General features: G+C 37.5%; 1 protein-coding gene across 6 annotated transcripts; it reads right to left on the bottom strand.

Annotated features, from left to right (window-relative positions):
• On the bottom strand, window positions 1-27780 carry LOC129766189 (centromere-associated protein E). 6 transcript variants are annotated; one of them, XM_055766699.1, is made up of 8 exons: window positions 27501-27780; window positions 17733-18092; window positions 15808-17272; window positions 13436-13594; window positions 7317-11432; window positions 6971-7251; window positions 1180-1823; window positions 1-620 (listed from the first exon to the last, which is right to left on the bottom strand). In XM_055766699.1, the coding sequence occupies exons 2-8, from the start codon at window positions 17869-17871 to the stop codon at window positions 495-497; spliced, it is 6930 nt and encodes a 2309-aa protein (XP_055622674.1). In that variant the 5' UTR covers window positions 17872-18092; window positions 27501-27780; the 3' UTR covers window positions 1-494. The 6 variants fall into 6 exon arrangements, with proteins under 6 accessions (XP_055622674.1, XP_055622672.1, XP_055622671.1 ...); XM_055766697.1 differs by having other exon boundaries at window positions 17733-18199; XM_055766696.1 differs by having other exon boundaries at window positions 27453-27780.
• Window positions 27781-27821: the final 41 nt, after the last annotated feature.

The raw sequence follows: 27821 nt of genomic DNA on the forward strand, positions 1-27821 counted from the left end.
TACATGTTGAATGAAAAAATCGGCTTGTATTCCACACTCGCATTATCTGCACCCGATTGTTTTCCTTTTCACAAACTTCGTATTATTAGACTAAGTAATGTACATTTATAATGCGTTCTCCTTAAAGAATTTAATATTAGTTTGTACACAGTACGAATAAATAATTCATGATTAGTAGTAAGAAAGTTTTTACATAATAATAGGTAGATAATGAAATTTACATCTAATAAACGATTCGAACGCAACGATGCAGGAAAATCGAATATTTTAACGGGATGCTAAATATATTAATTCTACATGAACATTTTTCTAATCGGTCTCTCCAATTCGTCATCTATGCAGGAGGAATTGGTTTCATTTACACAGACCGAAGATAAAAAAATATCACAAACAAAATGCCCAAACAAACAACTGGTGAATCAAGAATGATTAAATTATCTGGACGGAAAAATTAACTCCAATCTCGATGGGATGGAACTGTTGGGAAACAAATTCTAGGTGTTGCTACTGTTTATCAACGGTGACGATAGCTTCCTCCTTAAATCCTCGTTTTGTTCCAACAGTGCAATAGCCATGTTTTTATACTTCTCATACTTCGTACGCAACGTGTCAAGCTCATCCTGGAAAAGAAAGATTATTTTACTGAATCTAAGCAAATATTATTATTTTAAGCATTTTTGAATATGGCAGAATAATTTAAAAAATTCATTGAACTTCTCCAATTGGAATGCAGCAATTTACAACTTGTCTTCAGTACATGAGATTTTTTCCCCACATGTCAATTGATCATTAAAACTCAGTATAAAAATACATTTACATGGAATTTTTGAAAAAAAAAACATTTTTGTTAGATTTTAGCACTTTATATAATTTTCAAAAAATCTGGAAACTAGCATTACTCAGGAAGTTGACCGTTGAAAGTATTTCGATTTAATAAGTTTAAGAAAATGCTAGATTATCTTAAGCGTTTTGCTCCATAATAGAACCGATCTCACTAGTTTAATTTTTGAATTATGATTTTCTGAGAAGTCCTTTTGTAAAACACGTCCTGAAATTGATCTATGAGAAAAAAATATCTTGTGCACTGAAGAAGACATGTCGAAAAAAAATCCTTCAAAATTTATATATAGTTTCGTAGAATCTAGTGCAGTTGAACCGTTCTGATTTCAGAATACCTACATTATCAACTGCATTCCTGGATGGTTCAGTTTGCATCAGTTTATCCACTTTCGGCACTCCACATTTTCCCTGGAGCATTCGCTGCATGCACAGCGCCTTGTGCTCACTCTCTTTCAACTGACTCTTGAGGTGGTATATCTCCTGCTGAACACTCTTGTTCGCATAGTTGCTCTCGTTCTCCTTCTCCATGATGTCTTGACTGAGACTAGCAATTTTCTCATTCCTTATTCTACATAATCGTTTCATGTTTTGGTATTTCTCGTTCAAGTTCCTAAGCTCCTCCTGGGTTTCTTCCAGCTTTTTGGTCTGGTTCAAAGCTTCCATGGAATCGTCACGATCCGTTAGAACTGCCTTATCACTTCTGAGCGAGCGCATACGTTCCTGGCGCACACAATTGCTACAACGCTTGTCGGCCAGCTTCCGTTCATTCTGCACCGTCACCGAGAGCGTTTGAATTTCATTCTGTAGCTTGAAGATTTCCATTTCCCGATCCTTGACCAAGTTACGCAGCTCAATGACATCATTCTTGAGGGGATTCGTTGCCGCCATCATTTTCTGTGTGTTAAGTTGGCAATTTTTAATCGTTAACTGCCTCTTTAGTTCCCTAATTTGGTTGTCCATTTCTATGCATCCGCAATCAGTAGCTGTGGAGAGTAGAAGATTCGCTGTGGTAGTATCCATCTTGAAGTTTTTAGGTTTAAACAACCTAAACCGATAAAGTGGTTCTCAGATTTTCGTGAAAATTGATAGTATTGTTCTTATCGCAAAATATTACATCCGTATTTTTTTTATTTTTCCATTAGGGTGACCATTTCCAAAATCATTTCCCATTTTTTCCAGAAAAGATTTTTTTTTAAATTCATAACCGATTGAGGCGATTGTCTTATCATATTGAGGTCAATTAGCTAGTCTATGGCAATGAAATTACTTTTTCAAAATAAAAAAAATGAATCGCCCTTCGTTTCAGGGCAATGTAAACTGCATACAAACAAATACATATATACAAAAACAAAATCCGAATTTATCCCGAGTGTAATATTTTTTCAAAGCAGACTAGCTCATTGGCTTCAATCTAAGTTAGGAAAAATTATGTAACATCATGCCACCTGTATACGCCCATCAGTGAAGGACACGACGACACGTACGGCTTTTGCTGAGTAGGCAGTTATTAGTAATAAAAGGTAGGCGAGAGGGTGGCTCGGCCCCTTTTCTGCTTGTATTGTATTGTTGAGATTGAACTATTCTATATATAGAGTATATAACCATTAAAAAAGTATCAAATTTCTAATATAGATATAACCCTGATATGATCGGTGTTTAGTCAGATGTAATATTTATATGATTTCGAGAAAAACGAACATAAAATTCAGTGTTCTGCAATTTTCTAAGCTTTATTTTTTTTATTCAGTATTGTTCCCAGAGCAACTCTCTGACAATACTGTGACGTACGATAATAAAAAAAATCAAGTCTCATGCCCAAAACAGACAGCTTCCCATACGTACATGGTCAACTCTGACTGAACAATGGTTCACTACGACTGAACAATTTCGAATTATTTTTCAATCAATTAACAGTTGTGAGTCAAAGTGTACCATTCTGTTATGAAAATTAGAGCGAGAATGGGTGTGAGATTGGAACTGCATAAAAATCTGGTTGCGTTCAGCATAATAGTCTCTGCCATCTATTACAGGTATGAATATGACTGCATGGCTTATAAGTTAAAGCATATACTTCCCATTTTTAATCATTTAGGCAGTATTCCTCAAAAGAATCGTCAAATTCGAATTCATTGTGAATCCTACAGTTCAAACCGCACTCTGAAATAGTACATTTTGCGATCACTAACACTGAAGACCAATATTTTTCACTGATCCATTCAGTGAGACTGAACCCAGTTCGGATTGTAATATAATCAAAATGTGTACCTTCTACGCAAACGGATTTAAGTACATTTAAAACTAGGTTGGTTTGAATTTGTTGATTGAAATCGTTTTAATTCAATATACAACTGAATGACACAGGGTTCACTCTGCCTGCACATGATATCGAGCCATATCGCCATGGTTCATAGGTACTTGGATCGCTTTGACTGCATACTATGAGCGGGTTTCTTTGATCAATCATATAAATTTTGACCCGTTGTTTCTGCTGTATGGAAGATTTTCCAAATTTAATAAATGTGGAGTGTAGCTTACGAAATGCTTTATCTAATGCAACGCTAGTGACGATCAGTAGGGAATGATTAATTATGCCGATCAAGACAATAAGGTCAATTATGAAATTCAGGAAGAAAACCAAGGAAAATCACAGAAAAACGCCAACGCCATTATTAGCCATTATTTAGTAATTCAGCTGTAACAGAGCCGAATTTATCGTGTACATTTTTTTCTCATGTTTTATATTGCGCATTAGCCATTTTTAGGCGTAAGAGTATTCCTGTCTTATCGATACACATTTTTATCTATTACACAGTAACCATTTAGGCGTAAGAGAATTCCTATTCAACCGATGCTCGCTGAAGCTCAGTTGGACCTCGCTAAAGGATCGTATCCTATGTTTCAAACCAACCGGGTAATCAGTGGAACACAGGTTTGTGTGCTTCCGACGGCGGTCAATTCGGATCGCGTTATCTTGGCGGCTTGGGCAGCCTTTTTATCCTCGTTAAATGGGGACTTCCCCTACATTACATTCATTACATTGACTTCAGAATAAATTTTAAAAAACGAAGACGAAAAAATATTTTATAATATAAATTATACTTTTTTCTGTGAGGCATTTATACCTATGATGTTTTTCTCGCGCCACAATATTTCTAGCCTACTTGAGCTTGGATAAACTGTACACAGTTTCTCTCCGTGTTTGATCTGAACATCTGATCTGATCTGTAGCAAACCATTCTCATTGTGCAAGTTTCGGTGATTCGAACTTTAAAAAGTCAATAATGACGCCGGCCACGTCCTTAGTCACCAAGGGAAGGGAAGGAATGTTAGTATGACATTCGCCGCCCGAAGGATCGTCTCTATATTGATTCTCTAGCGATTATCATGGAGGTGATAGTTGTTAGTGGGAAGAGGTAAATGTTTTTTTTTTACTGAGGTAAATGTTTTTTTTACTGAGGTAAGTGATTTGATTCTGTAAACGCGAACTATCGACTACTCGGGGAAACGAAATTTCGAAAATATTATGTTTCGCACCAATCAACGGAAAATTATTCTTGGAAATCCTCACAAGGTAACCAACAAAAAAAATCGAAAATCAAAAGAAACGGCGATTGTTTATCGTGCCTACTCTTCATCGAACTCCAATCGCGGCGATGGAGAATTATTCTTGGAAAACCTAACAAGGTAGCCGAGAATATTCCTCTCAAATTAATCGAACCGACGATTTATTTCATTATTTATTGTAGCTACTTATCATCGAAATCTAATCGCGGCGGCAAAAAAGTGTAGTTGGGAAAAAGCCGAGAAAATTTCGTTGAAATTGATCGAACCGGTGATATACTTCGTTATTATCGACCGAGAATCCTGTCTGCACTCGTTGAAGGCTCCCGCGAAATTCCCACACTATTTCTAGCCTACTATAATTTTTTTTGAGAGGTTGTTTCTGTTGCAGTTGTTTTCTGGGGCGATTTATTCCGCTCGCGGTTACTCAACATGGAGGGTAATGTGAGGGTAGCTTTTCATATTGAGAACAAGAGATTTAGACATGCATAATCTGAAACTATTCCATGAATATGTTATGATTGAGATCGCATCATATGCGATGTAGTATTTTTTGTCAAATTTAATTCTTTATCCCTGTACAAGAGACCCTCGATAAGCTACCTAACACTCTGCGTATTATACTAGAGAACTTATTGAGTTTGTAAAGGAATAATATTGAGGAATGCCGATTTGCGCTAATTTCAGTTACTTTTAGAATTCAGAATCAGAATTTCAGAATTTAGAGATGTTCAATAGTATTAGAAAATTATGAATGTACGGCTAGACAGTGGCGGAATGTTTAAAAATTCTTGAGAATGCAAAAAAAAATTTAGCACTCCTGTACTCGCGCGCAAAATCGTGATTCACAGACTATGCGTATCTCTTTAGTATTGCTAGTGCTGTATTTTGAGGCGTTATTGGAATTTGTTTAAAGAATAAAATATAATTGAATGAAAAAATTCCAGAAAATATTTTTTTCTTTAACTTCTTTTAGTTGCGATCAGTGCCGGAAATATTGAAATGAACACCAGTGGAATGAACAGCAACTTCAGCTTTCCATGAAGTTCATTTTTCATTTGCGTCTTCATTTTGGTCATGATATTCGTTACGCCGAAATTGAAGATCATTGCGTGTTAGTGAAAATCAAAGCATAAATTTCACCGTCAACTTATTGAGAGTATAACGATATAACGTATATTTTACCTCGATATAACGTACACATTTCTAGAGTGTAAAGGATTTTTTTTTTAATATTTTTTTCTGAAAAGACAATGAATTATCGGTATTGTGATGCTAAAACATGTTTTGTACCTTTAAGCATTCCCAAAATACAGCTGATTTTGTGATTCCGGATTCTAAATGAACCAAGCTTTAATCAACAGTACGAAGTGAAACACAAATTTCTGCAAAACTCGAACACTAATCAAGCAAATGGAGCCAGATTTGGCATGTGAAGATCTTGGGGGGCACGAAACGTTTCTATGGTGAATGGACATTCCTATCATATTTTCTGTATCAAACATTTATTCCATGTAACGGAGAAACATGTTATTTGCAAGTGGTTGAAAAATCTTGAACAAGAATTGTGTCTGAAAATAATCTCATATTAGAATGATGAGTTTTGGTAGAAGTACTAGGAATTTTTTAGTAAAAGGTAAATTCAACGGAGTCGATTAGAAGATCAATCAATGAACAGTTCTGCGATTGGACACATGAATTTGCGCTTAGTAAGAAAACGTGAATGTTTGATAGTATTGATAACAAAAACAAATTTTGGGCGGGACGAAGTCACTCAGCCGCTCAACACCGCACTACGGTCAACGCTCAACGCGAAAACTAATGTTGCCTATCCGGATTCCTGGTTCTTTCTTCTTTTCTGAATATGAAAATCAAACACGATTTCAATAAAAATTCACTGCAAGCGATGATGATCAACTTAACATTCGTAATAATCACCTGAAATTATTGACAGAAATGCTTAGCAAGCTTTGCGAAAATCGTTCATTCTGTTTTCGTTAAATATACCGGATAAAGTTCACGCGTCTCGACTCTTATGTTACACATATTATAACAGGTATGGTGTTGTGTGTCAACAGAAGAGATACTGGGAAAAAACTAATTTCTTCATTCGTGAATAAATTTTAATAATTTGTGGCACTGGTTGTAATAGTCATTTAATTCAACCACCTCATTGAGTCTCGATCTGTCAGACCGTATGCGCGAGTATAGGAGGGTCAATAACATTTATTCAACGTGTCCAATAGGAAATACGTTGTACCCCCTCCCCCACCGTAAACAAGCGTGGATATTCCCGTTTCCATACCCACCCTAAAGTTATCCACGTGGTATGACACCCCCGTGGACAGTCCCCTCTAGTAGTTCAAAAATTATGAATTATGAAAAAGGCCATTTTTGGAAAGAAGGGGAAAAAATATTTTTTGGACCACCCTAAAATGGAAATGAGCACCCCAATGAAAAACAAAAAAATATGGGTCTAATATTTTGCTATAACGAACAAAAACTAGCAATTTTCACGGAAATCCGAGAACCACTATATCGGTTTGGCATGGAATAACTCTATACTTACAGCTGGGATCCGTCATGGTGGATCTATCCTTTGTGTTGAAAAGCACACCGCGTCGATCGTCGTGAGTGCTCTGACGGCGTGATCTTCGATCCTTATCCGCTATTCTTCGTAAATCGTCCATCTCCATCACCAGGTTCTGATGCTTCACACGCAGTTCATCATTTTGTCGCTGAAGCGACCTATGTCGAGTGGTTGTTTCCTCGCACACCAACTCGTAGTGATTTATCTTCTCGGTTAGCTCAACGATTTGGGTTTCTTTTTCCTGGAAACTTAAATCGTGTCTGAAGAGGGACGGAATAAAATAGTTCGTTATTCTGGAAGCTAACGAAATAATTTCCACACTTACCGCATGGTTGAGATATCCTCCTTGAGTTTGATGTTTTCCACCTCAAAATGTTTCATTTCATCCAACTTGTCCTGCAGCTGCTTCATCTTCAACGCGTTCACCTTCTGCACCTCATTCAGCTGTTTCAACAGGTCCTCGTTTTCTTTGCGGAGCGCTTGGGCCACTCTGCTATCTCCCAGCGACGGACGCCCGTCCGATTGTAGCGGTGGTGATAGTCTTGCTTCTTCCAGCTCTTCTGACAATTTCTGATTGGTGGATCTTTTTTGCTCACAAAGTTCAGTTAGTCGCTGAATTTCACGAGATTGATGAGTTATTACCTCCGCACTGTCCGCTAATTTGGTCTTCAATTCTTTTTCGCTTTCGCAAAGTTGTTTTATTGTAGTCTTAAGTGATGGAAGTTCATCATTTGCATAAAACAGTACCCTTTTCTTCTCCGCATCCAACTGACTCAGCAGCTGCGCCTTACACTGTTCAAGTGTTTCGATTTGCTCAATCGTGTCTTCGATTTGTTTTCTGGCAGTTGATTCTGCATTCTCTTTATACTGAAATTGCACACACTTCTCGGAAAGCTGCTTCTGGATGTCTTCCATGCTTTCGTTCAGCTTCGATATCTGCTTTTTCATCATTTCAATTTCGTTTAATTTTGCAGAGTTTTCGAGTTCCTTCTGTTCACATTTCTGTTTCAGAGAGCATACTTCTAGTTCTAAGTCGTTCTTAGCTTTTTCGATTTGCGTACGACCAAGTATTATTTGTGCATTTTGCATTTTTACATCGACTAACTGATCCTCCAATGAAAGTACTTGCTGACTGATGTTTTCTAATCGTGCATTTTTCTCTGCGATTTGTTTCGCAAAATCTTCACGTTCAATCGAAGTTTCATGCAGCTGCTTCGATAGTTCATCTTTTTCTTTACGTAAGTCGCTCAAAACAGCTTTCTGTTCCTCGCTACACCTTTCCGCGATTTCTATTTTTTCCATCAGTTCGCCTTTAACTATGGACATTTGCTCGGTACTCTCCTGTTGCTTCAAAGCCATCTTCTGTTCCAGCTGTACGATTGTATTTCGTAGTTCACTTTGCTCCTTAGATCCGCGCTCAATTGTGTCAGTCTTTTCCTCTAAATGCTGCTTGTACTCACATAGTTGCTTCAGATAGTACTCCTCTTTTTCGATATACCCCTTCATCTGTAGTTCAAGATTCTCGAAGTCAGTCTTCGATGATTTCACCTCTCTTTCCAGACGTTGCCTGATGTTGGTGGATTCTTCCAACTCGCTCTCCACAGACTGAAGTTTTGCTGCAAGTTTCTCCTTCTGATCAGAGGTTTCCGATAGCGACAATTCTAGATTGATCACCTGCGATTTCAACGCGTTGAATTCTTGTTCCTTATCAAGTTTTGCTTGTTGTAATATATTCATTTCATTCTTCAATGCGATCCGATCGGTTTCATCGTGTTGTTCTTTCTCAGTTATGAGCGAAGACAGCTCATTGCAAAGACTCTCACATTTCTCTTCCGCTTTCTTCTTTTCATTCAACACAGTTTGGACTTCTTCCTTGAGTGAATCGACCTGCTGCACAAGAAGATTTTTCTCTTCAATTATTGATTGAAGTTCTGCTCGAGATTCTTGCAAACTTGCTTGTAATTCTTCTCTAACCATTTTAATTTGCTCCAGTAAGACCGATTTTTCCTTTTCCAGAGCATCGAACTTGTGCGAAAGTAGTTGTAAGGAACCTTCCTGTTCCAATTTGGACTCATGTAATTTACCATTCTGCTCATTCAGCTGTTCAATTTGTTTACTGAGTTCCGCCATCATAGTTTGGTGCTCTTGCTTAATTGATTCGATCTGCTGCACAAGAAGATTTTTCTCTTCAATTATCGATTGGAGCTCTTCTTGAGATTTTTGTAAGCTTACTTGTGATTCAAGTTTGTTGCTGTCCGCCTGGTTCAGTTTGCATTCCAGGTCTTCTCTAATCAGTTTAATTTGCTCCAGTAAGTCCGACTTTTCTTTTTCCAGCACATTGAACTTGTCGGAAAGACTTTGAAAAAAGCTTTCCTGTTCCAGTTTGGATGCTTGCAATTGATCATTCTGCTCATTTAGCTGTTCAATCTTTTTCTCGAGCTCCGCCACCATATTTTGCTGTTCGGCTCTAAGGGATTTGTGACTTTCGATTGCATCCTCATGTTTTGTCGCCAGATCATCATGCCCCTCTTGGACTTTAGTCAACTGTCGTAACAGTTGTTCTTTTTCTTGCTCCAAGGCCCTGACAGTGGCCTCCATCTGTTGTAAACTTGGATTAGCTTCCTCAAACGCCTGGAGAGTTGAATCGTGTTTGGATCGGATTGAGTCATTGATCGATTCGTTCTCATCCTTCACCATCTGTTCCTCCAACGAAACAATTTTGGCAGAAAGCTCCTGAACAGCTACGGTCAGATCGTGATTTTCGCCATACAACTGACTTAACTTGAGCTGCTGCTCTTCGATGTGTGTTTTCAGCAGTCCCTGCTTCTCCTGTTCTATTTCAGCATATTGCAACTTTTTCTCCAATTCTATTTTTGCTTCCTCCAAGTCGTTATTTCTTGTCTTGAGAAAATCCAACTGTTGTCGCAAATCGCTCAGTTCCGTTAATCTTTGTTCCAGCAATCGTTTTTCGTTGCTGTGTTCTCCAGTGGATTTTTCCAAATTTTCAATTTGGATTGCAGCGCTTTCATACTTAGTTTTGAACATCTTCAAAGCTTCACATTCTGTCTCCAGAGCAATGATTCGACCACTAACCTCTTCAAGCTGGTTCCGGATGATTTTGTTCTCTCCCTTCAATATCTCAATCTCATCTGCTGATATTTTTCTAAGTGATTCTAAGTCACGGTTCAACTTGGCCACCATACCGGAAGAATCTTCCAGCTTCTGCTCGAGAAGCTGAATAGTTTTGTTCTTTTCGTGCACCACATCAGATCCATCGGTGGACTTTTTTCTAATTGATTCCAAATCTTCATTCAGTTGATCTATTATTACCGATGATCGTTCCAAAGTAACCTCTAGTTCATCAATTTTCATGGTTTTGCTCAGTATTATCTTGACCTGTTCTGATGAGGTTTCCCTTAGCGATTCTAGCTCTTCGGTGAGTTTTGCAGTGGCCGAAGATGATTGCAGCAGTTTACTTTCCAACTCTTCGATTTGACTTCTGTAATTGTCCATGTCCTGAATATTGTCTATTACTTGCGTCGAAAGCTCATCATACTCGGCAGTGAGCTTATCGAACTCAGTGTTTCTGGCTTCAAGCATTTTCCGTAACTCTTTTGCTTTCGCTTGTTCATATTCAACTTGTTTCGCGAGTTCTCCCATCTGTCTCTCTTTCTCATCTAACTTACGGCAATCGTAGTCGTATTTCTCAAGGAGTTTTTTCATCTCACAGATTTTGTCTTCCAGCGTCTTTACCTTCTTTCGCAGTTCTCCATTTAGAATATCCATGTCCAGCATTTGACTGTTACCATTCTCATGGATTACGTTCGTTTGACCCGCTACACCAGTGAGTACTATTTTGGTCGGAGAATCACGGTCCAGGCTATCGTTCAGGATCGAATCGCCTAAATTGTCCAGCATCTCATCCGAATCGATGCTGGTGTTGATCAGTAGCAAATCCTCATCCGCCAGGATTGCCCTCAGTTTCATCACCACACGAAACAGCCGCTTTGCATCCTTCCTAGCGACGTCCTTCGCCAGCACATCGTCAATCTTTCGGAGCTTTCCCATCTGTTCCTGACTGGCTTTTCTCAGTTGATCGAGCTCTACATTACATCGCTCCAACTGCAGTTGCAATTCGTAGTTGTGTACCTCGAGCTGTTTGAGCTCTTTTCTGGTAGCATCCAACAATTTGTGGTTGTCACCGCCCTTGGCAACACCACTGGATCTTGCCTCCTGGAGTGACTCGATTAGCTCTTTCTCGCGATTTTTGGCACGCTGCTGGAACAGTTCGTACTCGACCTGGACACTGCTTTGCAGATTGCGACAGTGCTCGGCCTCTTTCACGGCTGCCTCGCGCTCTTTGCGTGCCACAATCAGCTCCTTCTCCATGTCGAAGATTTGCTCGCGCTTCTGCTGCAGCTCGATCTCGAAGTCTTTACATCTGGAACCAGCGGAGAAAACAAAACACAAAAGTTATCGAATGGATATACCAGGAGTGTAAATGTGAAATCGAAATTCGCCAACCAATTGCTCTAAGCATACGGGAAATTGGTGAATCGTAATTCAGATCAGCTCTTTGTTTTTAAGAGGCTTTCAACTTTGCAGTTCATTCGCCTCTAGGTAAATAGCAACGCAATGGTTTGTAAAAATTAAAGAGAAAATTAGCTAAAAAAAAGATAATCAGCGGAAAAACAACTTGCGAAAAATTGTTCGGCTGGTATAATTGGAAGTGATTTTTCCATCAAATGGATATCCAAAAATAGAAGAGCGACTGACTGGCGGGAAAAGTGATTTTTTTTGGGAATTCCAAGCAACAAAAATCATGGAGAAAATCAGGCGAACAGTCAACAGAATAATATAAACAACGACATGCCATGCACAAATCAACCTTTCTGTTCATGATGCAAATCTTATGAATATTTGATCAGTAGCCGAAAATATGCAACCCACCAAACTGAAGACAATATTCAACATATTCGCATCGACCAATCCTTCTCGTATCCGGCAGCCCGAAGAATGGACAATGAACTTAAGCCAGTACGGTTGCACTCTCTAAAGATTAGAAAATCCAGACAAGCAAAAATAATGGAAGAAAAGATCAAGACACTGGAAGTCTAGATCGCAGCAGGACTCATGACATCGAACAAACTCGAGATCAGCAATAAGAGTCGAAAAATAAAAAAGAACGAATTCAAGCACAAGAAAATTGGCAGAAATGAGAATGTATGACCAACGATGCAACGATTTCATACGTTAACTTGTGCGAGAATGGCACAATTGAAGACCTCGCCTTCCACGAAAAGACAGTGTCTATAGGAAAACAAAGCAATACGAATCGTTAATGAAGCAGACCGATACGAAATGTTCGGCTACCTCTGTCTGCGCTAAAATTGGGTAAGCGTATCCAGAACTGCCAGTTTTTTGTAAAAAACCAGCGATAGGAGGGGGGCGGTGTTAGGTAGGCCTCCACTTGACTGCCCTAAGCAACACGAACCTGCAGTGGGCGACGCATTCCAATCTCCTGGAGGTTCCCAACTGTTCCCGTGGGCAACGGTATCAAGAACAACTTCCTAGATTGATTGATTCTTTGTTTTTAAGAGGCTTTGAACTTTGCAGTTCATTCGCCTCTAACAACTTTCTAGCCGGGGTGAGCTCGACTGGTCTGCTAGAACATTTCAAGGCTACACTGGTCCCACGAGATCAGATATCTGAACGGCTCAAAATGATCTCCAGGAGTTGGACTTGGGGTGAGCACTCCCAAAATTTGAGTATCAACTGCGAGTGAAAAGAATAAATATAACAACAACAACATGGTAGTATTGAAGCTATCACATGGGTTTATGAACGACGGACAAACTGTAAAATAACTACGCAGAAAAGTTCCTGAAGACAAAACTGTGGGATAAGAACGCAATATCGAAAACAAAGCCCAAAGGATCACAATCAGCATCATAATACTAAATATTTTATTGAACGATGTATTAGTTTACATTTTTTGAACGAATTTTAATGTCTTTTGAACTTTTCACGGATGTATACGATGATCCATGAATAATAGGTAACGGTACTCACTATAAACAAAATATTATAAGCGTGGAAAGACAAGAGAATTTCTTTCAAGGAAAATTAATTCCGACCGCAAGGGGTTAACAATCTAATGCAACGCAATCAACAGACATTTAATAACATAAAATTGATTTAAACAACTATTTATAAAATGCATTACTCGAACTACCAATGATTTAATATTTGCTAACTTCATTCACCCGGTAATTGACTGCTGGTGCTTGTTGCTAAAAACTTGTTCATTCTCTAATGAAGTCGATAACTACCCTCACCCACTCACTGTCCAGCTGACCCCGGTTAAATAAACATTCCTCATTTGTCCTCATTTATCACTTTGACTGCACATATCAATCGGACAGTTAAATAATTTCTACTCACCGTTCCTCGATCTCGTCAGCGCGATCCGCCTTCAACTTCAACGTATCTTTGATATTTTCATGCGATTGCAGTTGCTGCTTGATGTTAGCCAAATCAAGGTTCTTTTCCAGGTTAGTGAATTCCTGTAGTTCACGAAGTTCTTGCTCCAGTTCCCTGCATCTATAAGAATAGATCCAAACAAGCATAGGATGAAACTAGTTTGCAGCGAATTTAGAGAATTTGAATACAAAAATAGATTTACACACACATCACACACAGGAGGAACCAGTCTTGCAGTGCGGTGATTTTTGTAAACTTAGAAAAAAAAACATTTCCCCTCGAAGATACGGTTGATGAACTTCTCCCGAGTTAAGCTAAAAAGCGCTGTCGGAAAGATGTTTTATGCCACGGCAACATAATCGCCTTAGTATAAAATGACATACTCTTTTGTGTACTCACTAAACGCGAGTGAGTTCAACTAGATGCGACAAAATACTTAAGTCTACTGACTCTCTTCTGAATGCTTCGCATTGCATCTTATCGCTCCATCAGTTGCGCAATGCAGCTGAGGAGGGAGAATATTCAAAGAGCAAAAACAAATAACAAAATGAATACACGATGTTTCTTTTCACTGTGGGAAAATGTTTCAAAATATACGACGAAATAATGAAATAACGTTAGAGCTCAAATAAATGATTATTATTCACAATCAAATTGAGATTCGATGGTCTAGCCTTCGCGAGTGCACTCGCCTGTCACCAACCGGTAATTTGCCATATTTTCTTTTCAATAAATGTATTTTTGTTTTCATATATTTTTGCATACAACTTCTATATATCCTAAGTGTTTAGCAGTTTGCTTCTCTTTTGTTTTCTTTGCTGTTTCTAATGCACCTCTCTACATATTTTCATATTCGATAGACGAGCTGCTTTGGGATGTCATTTTCTCTAGATTGATTTTCCAAACAATTTGGAGGGGACAGAGAGCTAGCTGAGGGGCCGATGATTCATGGCGATGAACAGATCCCACATCTTTAAGTATGTTTTCAGGACAGGGATGATCTTTGCTAAAGCAAAAGCAAAAGGATAGGTTATAATGCAACCATAATATATGCAACCATTATGGAATTCATAATGATAGCAAATTCCAGCTGCGACGCGCAACTGTCTTTGCCACATTGGTTGCCAATCGTGTTTGTTTTTCTGACTAGATCAATTTCTCTGTGCATTTTGATCTGTCCATTAAGCAGCATGAAGCATGGAATTTCGTTTAGCTCATTTGTGGTTATCACGACATCGAGCATGTTGTTTGGTCGTGCGAGATTTGATTATATTATTACTATCGATCAGTATTGTCCAAATCTCCTTATGCTTCTTCCTCTACATGAAAAAAAATTGGCATTGTAAATTACGAAAAAGCACAGAAAGATCGTGAGGAAAAATATAATTTTTACAGCTTTGCAACTGGACAGAAAGAGAAAGAGAAAGAGAAAGAGAAAGAGAAAGAGAAAGAGAAAGAGAAAAAGAAAAAAACAAAAACCGCTGTGCAATGCTAGTAAATGAAGTCCGATTGAGCTGTTATTTTGCATAGGGTAGTTTTTCATGGGAATCAACATTTTTAATCAAGTTGCATAGGAATATTGAGACTGAAAACATTTTAAATTTGAAAAATATATAATTCAAAAACGAAGAAAGACACATCTTTGATTTTTTGGATATGTTGTGTAAAAAACCTCAACTTTCCAGAAAAAATTATAAAAATTGTAGCGCCCTCTACCTCTAACCGAGAGAACTATAAAAAACTAACACAATCAATAATAACTAAAACGAAAATCCAAATTTTTGGCAAATGTGATATCTTTTCGAAGAAGACTAGATCGGCTTCAATTTGATATAATGTGCCTATAATGTCTAGTCCCTATAATGGACAGGGAAAGAGAGTAGCCTACTGCCCAATTGGAAGAGACTTGGTGTTGAAAGCATCGTTTCGATGCTTTGTTGAAGGGTGAATGAAACATAGCCACAAACTATGGACGTGATGATGCAAGCAATCATAAGGCAAATAACACAACATAGTATAGTATATAGGAAAACTTTTTACACAGCATCGATTTCAGCGTGTAACATTATAGTTTCGAATTTTAACACGTGTTATGCATATAGATGTTAGAATAAATCTCAATTCAATCCTTTCACGACAGTCAAAGGTCAATTGCCCATACTTTTTCATCGTTCGCGAAAACGTAAAAACCACCAATGCATTCATTTACAAAACCGTCATGTGATTGCCGAATCTAGACGGCGTCAACCGCTGTGATACACCAGGTAACTGCCCCGTCGCGAAAGGGTTAAATTGCCCAACTAAACTCTTATCACAAAGTTTTCAAAACTTACCTATTTTCGTAATCGATGAAATTCGCCGGAGAATCGCCCGTCGATGACCTGCGTGATCTTCGCTTGTTCTTCAATGCAAGGGGAGTGTGGATATCTCTGGCAAGTCTTTGAGGGGATCCCTCACCGAAATCCGCTAGCTCACCCGGTATAAACTCGTCACCCGCATCGAATGGATTAATCGCCAAATATTGTCGATTCGGTGTTGTGGATCGTACTTTTCTCGCCAAAATATCCGGATAGCAGTGGTTTGCTAGCTCAGGGCGTATTGTGGGCGATGTATCATCTCCACTAGCAGATGATGGTGTTAGACTGCTAACTGAATTGAGGAATGGTGGTGGAGGGGGCATTGAGTATGCATCGATTGATGTATACGCAGTTGGTTTGGGAATAGCTGAATTAGACGGACACCACGTTCGACGACGGGATTTATCAAACTGAAAGTGAGCCTGCGAGTTGATAATCTGATTTGCCCTCGTTTCAATCGCATTCTGTAGCTCAACAGTCTTTATTCTACTGTTTTTGCTTTGTTCTGATTTGAGTTCCTCTTGAAGGCGTTTGATTTCCTGTTCTAAACGTTTCATCATTGCAGCTTCGGACAATACCTCGTTCACTTTAGGCTTGTTCTTGATGGTTTTTGCTCGCATAGCGAATGATAAGGTGTAATAGCTCTCCTCCAACGCAGCTGGTGTAATGTTACAAATCATGGAAGTTACTGCGTTTCCACCTAGGGAAGCTTGCAATATTCGTGTTAGTTTTGAATCTCTGTAGTTGATATACTTCAAGTTATCAGCATTTTCACTTAATTTCTGGATAACGCAACTCAAAGAAAGGAGACTTTTATTTATATGCGAACCTTCCTTCAAGCGAGATCCAGTCGCACCAGTCTGGTCCGCTCGCTCACTTCCTGCCAAATCTACTAAATTCAGTGTACTTATGTGCACTGCATCATTGTCCTCGTTTTGATTCCTTCCAATTTCTCGCGACTCGATAGTTATTCGGAAGATCGTATGGGAACGACTCGATCGCTCGTTCATGTTCGTGTCACCAATACGCTTCGCCTTATTGCCCTCCTCCAGGAGCTGCATGATTTGCTCGGAACAATTTGTGATCACTTCTTTGTAATTCAGTAATACATCCCCACCACACTGGTTATCGAAAATCTTGAGATTAGCATTGCTCTTATCGAGTAGATCGAAAATCTTCTCGTTGTAGATTTCTATATATCCCACCCTAATCAAAAACTGGCGATCCCTGCTGTTTTCAATCTTCTTGAACAGCTCCCGCGCAGTCAATGTAACCACTCCAAGTTCCTGCTCATCGCCCATCATTGTGTATGTTTTACCGGACGAAGTTTGGCCGTACGCGAATATCGTACCGTTGAAGCCGTTAAGTGCAGATTCTACGATCGGGCGACATACTTTATCGAACAGTTGCCTAGTTGAGACGGTTTCATCGAAGATGTTATCTGTAAAGTGAATTATCAATCAAGAAAAATGGAAGCTTGTTTTATGAATCCGAACAACAACAATATTTGCATTGGAACCAGTAAAAAGTGGTTTTGATGGAAAAATGGCAAAAGTTCTCCCAAACCAGAACCCGAAAGCAATTGGCTTTTTTCGTCATCAATTCTGTGATATTGATAAGTATATGAACTTTCTCAGAATTTTTTTCTTTGTTTTCACGTTAACTGTATTATGTTGGACCTGTTTCAGTATAGTGTAGAAGAGAGAAATTTAAAAATCTAAATTTTCAAAGAGCAAAATGATGTAAAAGAGAAAAAAGCAAAATGATGTATTTTGTGCATCCTCAAACTTTTTTTTTAGATTTCTGCTCCTAAATTCTAATTCGTTATAGCAATGCTAACAATCTATATTGAAGATGATTTTTTAAATTAATTGAGATTAAACCTATAAAATAACGCTTACCGAACACAAACGGTTCCCCGGTTCCGTCTATTTGGGCGATCGTATTTTCGTGGATGCGCCATAACTTCGGCAGCTTGGTATCTTTCTCCCGCTTGATCAGAGGTCGAACTTTGATGGAGACTGTTATGTTGTCAGCCATTGTCCCAACTTGGACACCCTAAGTGTTTAATTCACTCAATAAAAATTACTAACAGTATGACAATCTAGTTCATATAACATTCGAATGGCGATCTATTTCACACTACTATGCTTTCCGTAGCACTTTTCATCACTATTGCCAACACAAATAACATTGCACATGTTGAACGCATCGATATAAAACAATAGTTTCAGGCACTTCAGTTTGTCTCTTTGCCGACACTTCAAAGTTACACGTAACAATAAGGGGGAAATGTTACTACAGGTTTAATGCGAAAAAGAACTATACGATTTTTTTTTCTTCAAACAGAAAATGTTGATGGATATGACTGAAATAATAGATTATGTAGGAAACAAATGTGTGGGTAACTTTTTCCCCAACCTAATATTTTGCAATTAATAACCACATACTAAAACGCTTGACCAGTGGATGTTTCGATGCAGAACCCCACTGTCACTTTCAAAATAGGTAATATCTAATGATTCCAACAAATGCCTGGTTCATGCTTTTTGCACGGTTCTTGTTCTTGTTGATGCTCTCAATTCATCGTCTTCAAACTTTTTGGACTGTCCAGAATGTCCATTCTCGGAACGATGTTTCTGGAGGAACGTTCGTGGATATAAATAGCCTACGGTCACTTTGTTATAGATTTACCCTGAAAGAAGGAACTTCGAAGTGAGATCCGACTTCAATACAATTATAATGGAATAAATTCCATTGGATCTCATACAACTCAAATGGATAATGATTATCTGCTATCACAAAGCTGAGAATTTTTTTGACGTTTTGTTTTACTATTGATTCATTCAAAGAAAAAGCTTTATTTTTATATGTTTTCTTATCCTGAGACTGGCTCACCATATTGCACTGCTACTAAAACCGTAGGCTAACTTCAAGGATATTTGTTATTCATTTTCGGCGAATAATCATAATCAATAGAGTGCCGTGTTATGAAACATCAGAATAATAACAAAAACAATATTACGATCATAAGGCTAAGGTTACTTTGGATAGGAATACGCACGAAAATTCGATTGTACGAAGAGAAACAAACAATTTTGTTCGATAGAAGCAGACGAATTCGAACGAAGCAAGGAGGAAGCAAAGTAACCACACCAATACAACTCAATGTGGTTGTTTACTTTCACTATTCCATACAATTCGTACGACCACTTTTCTGCATCCAGTGTAACCGCCGCCTAAGGTTTGGACAGGTTATTCCAGACGACATTGGAATATATTCCATCTGATCATCTTTAGAAAGGTTAATGACATTCAAAGGATAAATTTATCTTGGGCACATTGAATAGATGTTCATGACTTCCAGTCGGACGTTTATTCGCTCTGATAATAATTGTGTGGTCCTCACAAAGCATATATTCCAATGCCGTCAGTTCACTGAAATTCTTCGCATACCGTTTGATGATAAGGTAGGACGTTGATAATCATTTGCTGCGATACCTACTGTTCCAACAGTATTCATTCGACAATATGAAGACTGAATACTTGAAATTAACCAGATTCAACCATGCAAATCTGCGGTCAAAGCAGTATGTACACTTGAGAGATGCAACAAGTTTGAAGGGATATAAGAAAAAACATTAGTCGTTCGATCAATCTACTGCCACATATGTCGGAAGTCCACGATATATGAATAACATACGTCCATACTAATTCATTACATTTATTCGCAACGAAAAACGTAACCACACAGAATTGAATTAATCAAATATGTGATCCGTTTTATCTACAAAATAAAAAAGGGTTTGAAATGCAATCGAATTCGAAAGGTGTTTCGTGAAGTAACTAATTGAATTACTATTGGAAAAATTATTTGGAGAGAAATGTGAATGTTCAGAATTATTGGAATCTAAAAAACGATTTTGGGCGGGATGAGATTCGCCCAAATCTGCTGGTAATAAAATTAATCAATTGCATCCATTACCCGTCTGCTGTTTATCGGGCGGGAGACGACAGCAAAATAAAATCGACACGAGACTGAGTGAGCCACTCACTGCGGTCAGTGCAATAGAGAATTAAAAATCCCTCGATGAGTGTCGTAAGATTTCAGTTGATCGTCTCTTGTGTCATTTTGACAGTGTTGTGATTGTTCTTTTCAGTCTCAAGTTATAGCGCGTCAAAGATGGAGTCCACCAAGCAAGAAATTCGCAATATTTTACATTTTTACCACCTGCGAGGTAAAACTGCAACGAAGGCGGCGAAAAAAATCGTGTAGTTTATGGACCCGATACTGTAACGATTCGCACAGCACAGTGTTGGTTTGATCGATTTCGTTCTGTCGATGATACACCCCGTACTGGTAGGCCAATCGTCGTAGAAACCGATAAAATCGTTCAAATCATCCAAGTAGACCGGCATGTGAGCACTCGCTCGATTGGCTAGGAACTGGGTATAAATCCATAAAACTGTTTGGAACTATTTGCAGAAGATTGGATTCCAAAAAAAGCTGGATGTATGGGTGTCACACGAGTTGACGCAAAAAAATCTTTTAGGCCGAATCAACGCCTGCGATGCACTGCTGAAACGGAACGAACTCGACCCATTTTTGAAGAAGATGGTGACTGGTGATGAAAAGTAGATCACGTACGACAACCTAAAGCGAAAAAAGTCGTGGCCGAAGCGCCGTGAGTTGGCCCAAACCATCGCCAAACCCGGATTGACGGCCAGGAAGGTTTTGCTGTGTGTTTGATGGGATTGGAAGGGAATCATCCACTATGAGCTGTTCAACTATGGGCAGAACCTCAACTCGGTTCTCTACTGTGAGCAGCTTGACCGTTTGAAGCTGGCGATTGACCAGAAGTAGCCAGAAATGATCAATAGGAATGGTGTTGTTTTCCACCAGGACCACGCTTGGCCTCACACATCTTTGATGACCCGCCAGAAGCTACGGGAGCTCGGATGGCTCCAAGTGATTATCATCTCTTCCGGTCCACGCAAAACGCTCTTGGTGATACTAAATTGGCCTCAAAAGAGGCTTGCTAAAACTGGCTTTTTTAATTTTTTTGCAAATAAGGAGGGGGGTTTTTTAAGGGGGGATAATGAAGTTACCTTCTCAATGGCAACAAGTTAGCGAACAAAAAAGCGCATATTTGACTTAAATTTGACAATTTTAAGTATGTTAAATAAAGCGTCAAATTTCGATCAGAAATACGACATTTCTTTTTCCCCAGCCCAATATTAGAGTGCCAATGGATGTATGGGAAAAAAGTTGGCACTTATAACCATACGTTTCGTTTCGTATTCCGAAAAAAAACTAAGTCTCAGAGTGTCGATTTTTGACCAAAAAAAATTTCGAGATGACAATAGATCTCGACGTTTAATGCAATTTGAAGACATTTGGCATCAGAATTTGTTTTTCGAAAACTCCTTGGGTGATTTTTCGGTTTTCAAAAAACTCAAACTTTGACCGCTGTGCGACAGTAGTAAATGAAGTCCGATTGAGCTGAAATTTTGCATAGGGTAGTTTTTCGTGGGAATCAACATTTTTAATCAAGTCCGCTTTGAAAATTCGAGATGGCCATTTTCATTGGCACTCTAATATACAGTTATGACTTTACGGGTTTATGTGTCGAATGTCGAATGAAATAACACAACGAAGCTTACGTAACCATACAGAGAATATGCTCTATCAGAGAGCATATGTGAAAAGTTACACGTAAAAATAAGGCAATTCTGAAGTTGTAAGGTAAGGTAGAGTCACGGAAAAAAATCTCATGACACATAAGTGTAAGGACCTATCGTCTTAAACTAGCACTGGTGAAAGGTACCGATTACAATTAATACGTTTCAACAAAGCTCCGGAGAGAAAACGACCGGAATCGGGTATAGATATAAATTAATTTCATAGCGTGACAACGCCAGACCGCATGTTCATGGACAAGATTACTATCTTCATGGTGTCTGTCCTTTTCTGAAGAGCATTTCCGATCTTATGGGGAAACCAAAAACAGCCGACCCGAAAGCCGAAACCCGAAAGCCGAAACCCGAAAGGTTGTGTGTTCCGACGGAGCATATTTCGATGAAGTAACAGTGAGTTTTATGTTCCAAACAAATGCAAAAAAAAACAAGTTTAAAAAAATCACGCTTATACACCTTATACAATTAATTTGTAAGTGACAATTTTCAAATTTTCTTTACATAGTCGATGCGGAACATTGTTTATTGGGATGTAAATAACCAATAATCAAGAACGCCTCCCTAGACTGCAATTTGCCTTCCAAACAAAATGGCCGCTTTCTTATTCAGCTCAGGACACCCCGAGCGTGATATAATGGAATCGTGTTTCATCTCCATTATGCATAATTTAAACACTTTCTTCCCTGTGAATTTCAAAATATATAGAAATTCATTTATTGCATTATTTATCACATGAGCTATGATACAACAATGCAACATAACGTATCGAGATTATTGTTGCGAAGCTTTTCTCATAGCAATCTCTAATATATTTCCTTAAAACGCTCGAATACTATAACAGTGATTTGTCCTGCGTGTTCAATCTAATAACTCGAATTATTTACTGTCAATCTGTGTAAATTGTCGTCTGCTGATGTTATACGATCACATATTTCAGAGTTGTCATTTCCAGTTGATATTTGTATGTATTCACTTACTTATTCATCTTCCTCAAAATCAATTTCTTCAATCCTTTCTAATTGGCCGTTCTCTATAATGATAACATGTGACACTGTGACACATTCTTTCTTCTTCGAGTTCCGGTACAACTATTCAATTCTCAGGAGCAGGAATCATAAAAAAGTTTGACATAGAATCAGAAAACATGGTGGACTCGAATAATAAAAAAAAACCAAAATAATACATCTTTCAATGTTCCTTAGAGCCTTGTTCAGTGTTTCTGAATTTAACATGATTGACGATTTTAATTTTTTCAAGTAGATTTATTTTATATTTCGAAATATTCCGTGGTCCATTGGTACAGCAATAGATACTGCATTCGGCATTTGTAGAAAAAGCTCATATTAACACGTTGACTGTCAAAATTACGTGCTAATTTTTAAATTTTTTTTGCTAGTGAATCATTTTCTAGTTTCTTTTAAATGTTATCTTTGATGTTCAACTTTCTGGTGCTCTGGTCACGTAAGTCTTGACATGGAAGTGATCACTTCCTATAACATTCAAGCTGGATATCGTCCAAAAACTAGTCAAAGCTCATATTTATTTGAACATACAACTGATTCGATTCACGTCCCGGTAGATTTATCTCACCTATTTGTCGTTCCAAAGGAATAAATACAAACTTTAATTCGCAAAAGTTATCACAAAAATGTATCACCAGCTACCTTTAAATTGAACTTCAACAATTGACGAAATAAAATACTGTACTACTGATTCTTACACTGGTCAAACTCGAGAAACGGCACAGACCGTACATCTCATTCCATTCCAGAATGTTGTTCAGAATCATCCATAGTTGTAGATTCTGAGTTTATGAAATTAGTACGAGAGGCTTTCAAAATAAATGCGCAATATTCGCTACAAATCCCAAATTAAGAAAACTTTTCGTAAGCTACGTGGATACGGCGGATCACTGGAGGCGGTATGAATACTTAAAAATTGACAATGACAGTAGCTTTCCAACGAATGTCTGGAAATTTGATTCACTGGAATATTAATCAAGTTACGCCTTCTTTTGTAAAACCGAAGGAACTTACCGGTACACTTAATACATTATTTAGCATATGAGATGTAATACAAGATGTAATTGTGTGAATTGTCTTCTGCTGATGATATTCGATCATTTTATTTCAGAATTATTATTTCCTGTTAATATCTGTATGCATTCACTTACTTCATAATGTTCCTCAAAATCAATAGCTTTATTCCTTTCTAATTGCCAATTTTCAATACTGATAACATGTGATACAATCCTTCTTATTCAAGTACCGGTACAACTATCTGAGTCTCAGGAGCTATAATTTTAAACAAGTTGGACAGAGAGATTTAATTTCTACCACACCTACTCGCTTTCAAGATTTGTTGATTGTGATTGATAAAGCATGGCATCAAAGAAGTTTCTGAGAAATAGGAAGACGATATGAAAGTGATTTGGTTTTGCCAGTATTGATTCCAGCAACACTTTTTTTTCTTCGAATGAGTTAATGTAATGTTTTAATGTTTTGAAAAGTAAACTGGATTCATCGCATTTATATACCTGGTTGAAACCATTTATTACCTGATAATCGACCGAAAACTTTCCTTCACATACAATATGAATTTCAAGCTTACGAATGCCGAAACTCTTCAAAATTAAGACACTACTAAACTAAAATGATGCATGTGCTCAAAATTGCGTACAAATTTCTTAGTTTGCAAGTGAATCATTCTTTATTTTTCTAAACTCAAATAAATTATAATCATTTATGGTCACGTAAGGCTTGGCATGGAAGTGATCACTTCCTATAGCATATAAGTCATATAAAATCTAATAGGTTCCATAAGGTTCAGATTCACATTTAGTTAACCTCGTCAACTGATGCACTCGAATCCAGTAGCATTGACTTAAGAAAACATTGAAATAGGATGCCCAAATCGATATAGTTTGGACATATCACTAAACATCCACTTCTCTCGGTGAACCCAGCACCTGTTATAGAGTGACCGTAGATTATTCTTGTAAGAGAATCTCATCTGAATAAAATCTCTGCTGGTTAAAAAAAATTCAGCCCGAAAACGAGGATTTAATTGGTTGTCTTTAAATCAAGAAACAGATTATAGAAATAGAGAAAAATAGAACCAGTTTCATTTGAATTAATCTATTTTCCAAAGAATCATGACTTTTTGAACATTGACAAAATTTTGATTTTACCTGTTTCTCCATCATGAATTTGAAATGTTAACTAGATTCATGTTAGAAGCAATTCACCACAGAATTTTAAAAATGACCCTAAAAACAAGGTAATACAGATCGGACTCGATTATATACAGACTCGATTATGTGATTCGATTATATACAATTTTGGACTCGATTATATACAGTTCGGATTTTTTTTTATATTTCAAATATGACTAATATCATGAGCTAATAACTCAGGGCCCCTCAACTGACCATCTTTGTGTGTTATTCTAGCTACTACGTCCACGCAACAATCATCATGTGTCGGTAATCCCAGTCCCTTACCGCTCACATTACGATCTGCTGCATCGGTAATTGGTGCTAATTGGTCCCGTTGTGAACAGTCCAACTGTGAACATTCGAACAATAGGAATATTCTAACGCCGAAAAAGGCGGCATGTGTTGTGTATCGATAGAAATGGAATACTCGGCATGTGTTGTGTATCGATAGAATTGGAATATTCTTAGGCCTAAACAGCTACTGTGTTATACATAAAAAAAAATGTTTATCGATGGATAGGAATCTTAAGCCTAAATAATATACAACAATAGTTATCTTAACATAAAAATGTATACGAATAAATTCGGCTCTGTGACAGCTGAATTGCTAAATGAGCCTAATAAAACGGATTGGATAAAAAAAAATATGACTAATTTCAAGAAGGAATGTAACCTTTCAACGTTAAGGTGTAATTTAAGTGGCTATTACATGTACAGTGGGGTGAAAATCGTGATTTTTGAAGATTTTGCTTGAATTTTCAGCAGGAATTGTTTATATCGATATTACAGCCAAATTAAGAAAGATAGAAGTTGGGTGTCAAAGAACAAATTGTTGAGCGGTTAGAAAGCTTCAATTTAATTGATAGAAACAATCTAGTTTAATGTAAATTTCTAGAATGAAATTAATAATAACACTTCCAAAATGTTATTGAAATCCACTAAATCAGATGTTCCACTACTATACTCTGTACTTAATTTTCTCATCTTTCAAATGAAAGCAACAGAATCGTCTTCCGTAGCGTACATACTTTGTATTGTAGAGCCAGTTTGAGGTAACAGAGTCCGAAACAAAAAAAAAAAGTTGTATAACCTGTCATTGTTGAAATTCTAACATATACGTAGAAGAATTTTTTTCATCAAATATGATCGTCTATCATCTCCCGAGAGAATCTAGATAAATTTTTATATTTCAAATATGACTAATTTCAAGAAGTAATGTAACCTTTCAACGTTAAGGTGTAATTTAAGTGGCTATTACATGTACAGTGGGGTGAGAATCGTGATTATTGAAGATTTTGCTTGAATTTTCAGCAGGAACTGTTTATATCGATATTGCTGCGAAATTAAGATAGATAGAAGTTGGGTGTCAAAGAACAAATTGTAGAGCGATTAGAAAGCTTCAATTTAATTGATAGGAACAATCAAGTTCAGCATGCATTTTTAGGATAAAATTAATAACAATAACTAACTTTGAGGATTTTCACTAAAATGTTATCTAAATCCACTAAATTAGATGTTTTGCAACTATATCCTGTGCTAAATTTTCTCATCTTTCAACTGAAAGCAACGGAATGATCTTCTGTAGCGTACTTTTTAATGTAGAGCCAGTTTGAGGCAACAGAGTTCGAAACAAAAAAAAAGTTCTATAACTCTGTTATTGTTCAAATTTGAACATATGCGTAGGATTTTTTTTCAAATATTATCCTCTATCACCTCTATCACCGAACAAATATTATCCTCCATCACCTCTTGAATGAATTCGGGTTTTTTATATGAGAAAGGTATTTTATGACTTTAAGGGGATGAATCAAAAATTAAATTCTTTTTTTATATTCAAAGAACGAAAAATATATGCAAAAAGAACGATTAAAAAAATTTTTTTTCGACTCGATTATATACAGTGAAAATAAATCCGTAACTGTATATAATCGAGTCCGCGCTGTATTGTTGAAATTAGAAACTAAACTAAAGGACTAGATCGAACAAGAAAAAGATTCGTCAAGCAATACTACTTCAAGCCGGAAATTCAAATTGGGAGAATAATGAAATCATAATGAAAACGGAAAAAACCTTCAAAAAGAGGATTCCAATTCGATATATTGAGTGTGTGCAAACCGTGTTCGTTACAAGTTATCACAAATCAATACATTCTAGTATAAAATGTCCTGCTTTTATCATGGAACTATCAACAGTTACTTCTAATTGCACAATTTAAGCCAGATAATTCTCCTGTTTAATTTTCATTGGCACTAACGATCTTAGAGGAACTTCGCCGCCTCAACGTAGGATTTTAACTTGCAAAATATTGGTTATTACTTGTTGAGAATTGCTCTGGGAATGCAACACACTTTGATTGCATTCGGAAAGGCAGGTTCGCGTGTAGCATTGCAAATCGGGAGAAAAGGTCGGCATGATATGTGTGACGCTTGCCACTCAGCCGTAGGAGTCACTAGATACCTCACCCAATTCAAATCGTTCAACGTCTTGATCACATTTCCTTTTTTATCTCTGTATGATTTATTACAACAGTTCCTTCAACATATTCAAGTGCTAAACATATCAAACACAAGGATTGCAAAAGCTCAATGTATTAGATACAGAGAGTATAGGTCAAAGTGCATTTTTTGAACGACCTCGATTATGATCATCTATTATTTGCTTTCGTCATGAAAAGCTAAACAATACCCTATTGTTTGATTTTATCTACCAACTGAGCAGCAAGTGTTGAATGTCAACCTCGAATACTACACTTTACACATTAGAATGCTCTTTTTCCGGATGATCCGGAGTATTCGCATATTTTCGTCAACACTTTTGTTTTCCAACCGGTGTGTATTGCAATAGATCACACGGCACACGACAAGCCGACAATAACCAGAAGTGCTTCGACACAAGACAAAGTTAGAATAACGCGATATATTTCTTCATTTACTACTCTTGTCACACACCACCGATTATTAATGCAGATATTTTTAAACTAAGCAACCGCAGAACTGTTCTACTTTCAAGCCATCTTCCGTAGTTTTGTTTTGATCTGCGAAGCGCAAACGGTTATTTTTAAAGTAGTTGTCAGAAT

Source organism: Toxorhynchites rutilus, chromosome 2, assembly GCF_029784135.1.
Source record: "Toxorhynchites rutilus septentrionalis strain SRP chromosome 2, ASM2978413v1, whole genome shotgun sequence".
Classification (NCBI taxonomy): domain Eukaryota; kingdom Metazoa; phylum Arthropoda; class Insecta; order Diptera; family Culicidae; genus Toxorhynchites; species Toxorhynchites rutilus.

Bases quoted from the DNA above. Each gene is read 5' to 3' on its own strand.
- LOC129766189 (XM_055766694.1), bottom strand. From the start codon at position 27,157: ATGCCGACCTTTTCTCCCGATTTGCAATGCTACACGCGAACCTGCCTT. The intron at 17,273-17,732 runs GTAAGCGTTATT...TTCACTTTACAG, and splicing joins CGGGGAACCGTTTGTGTTCG to ATAACATCTTCGATGAAACC. The intron at 11,433-13,435 runs GTGAGTAGAAAT...CGCTGGTTCCAG, and splicing joins GCTGACGAGATCGAGGAACG to ATGTAAAGACTTCGAGATCG.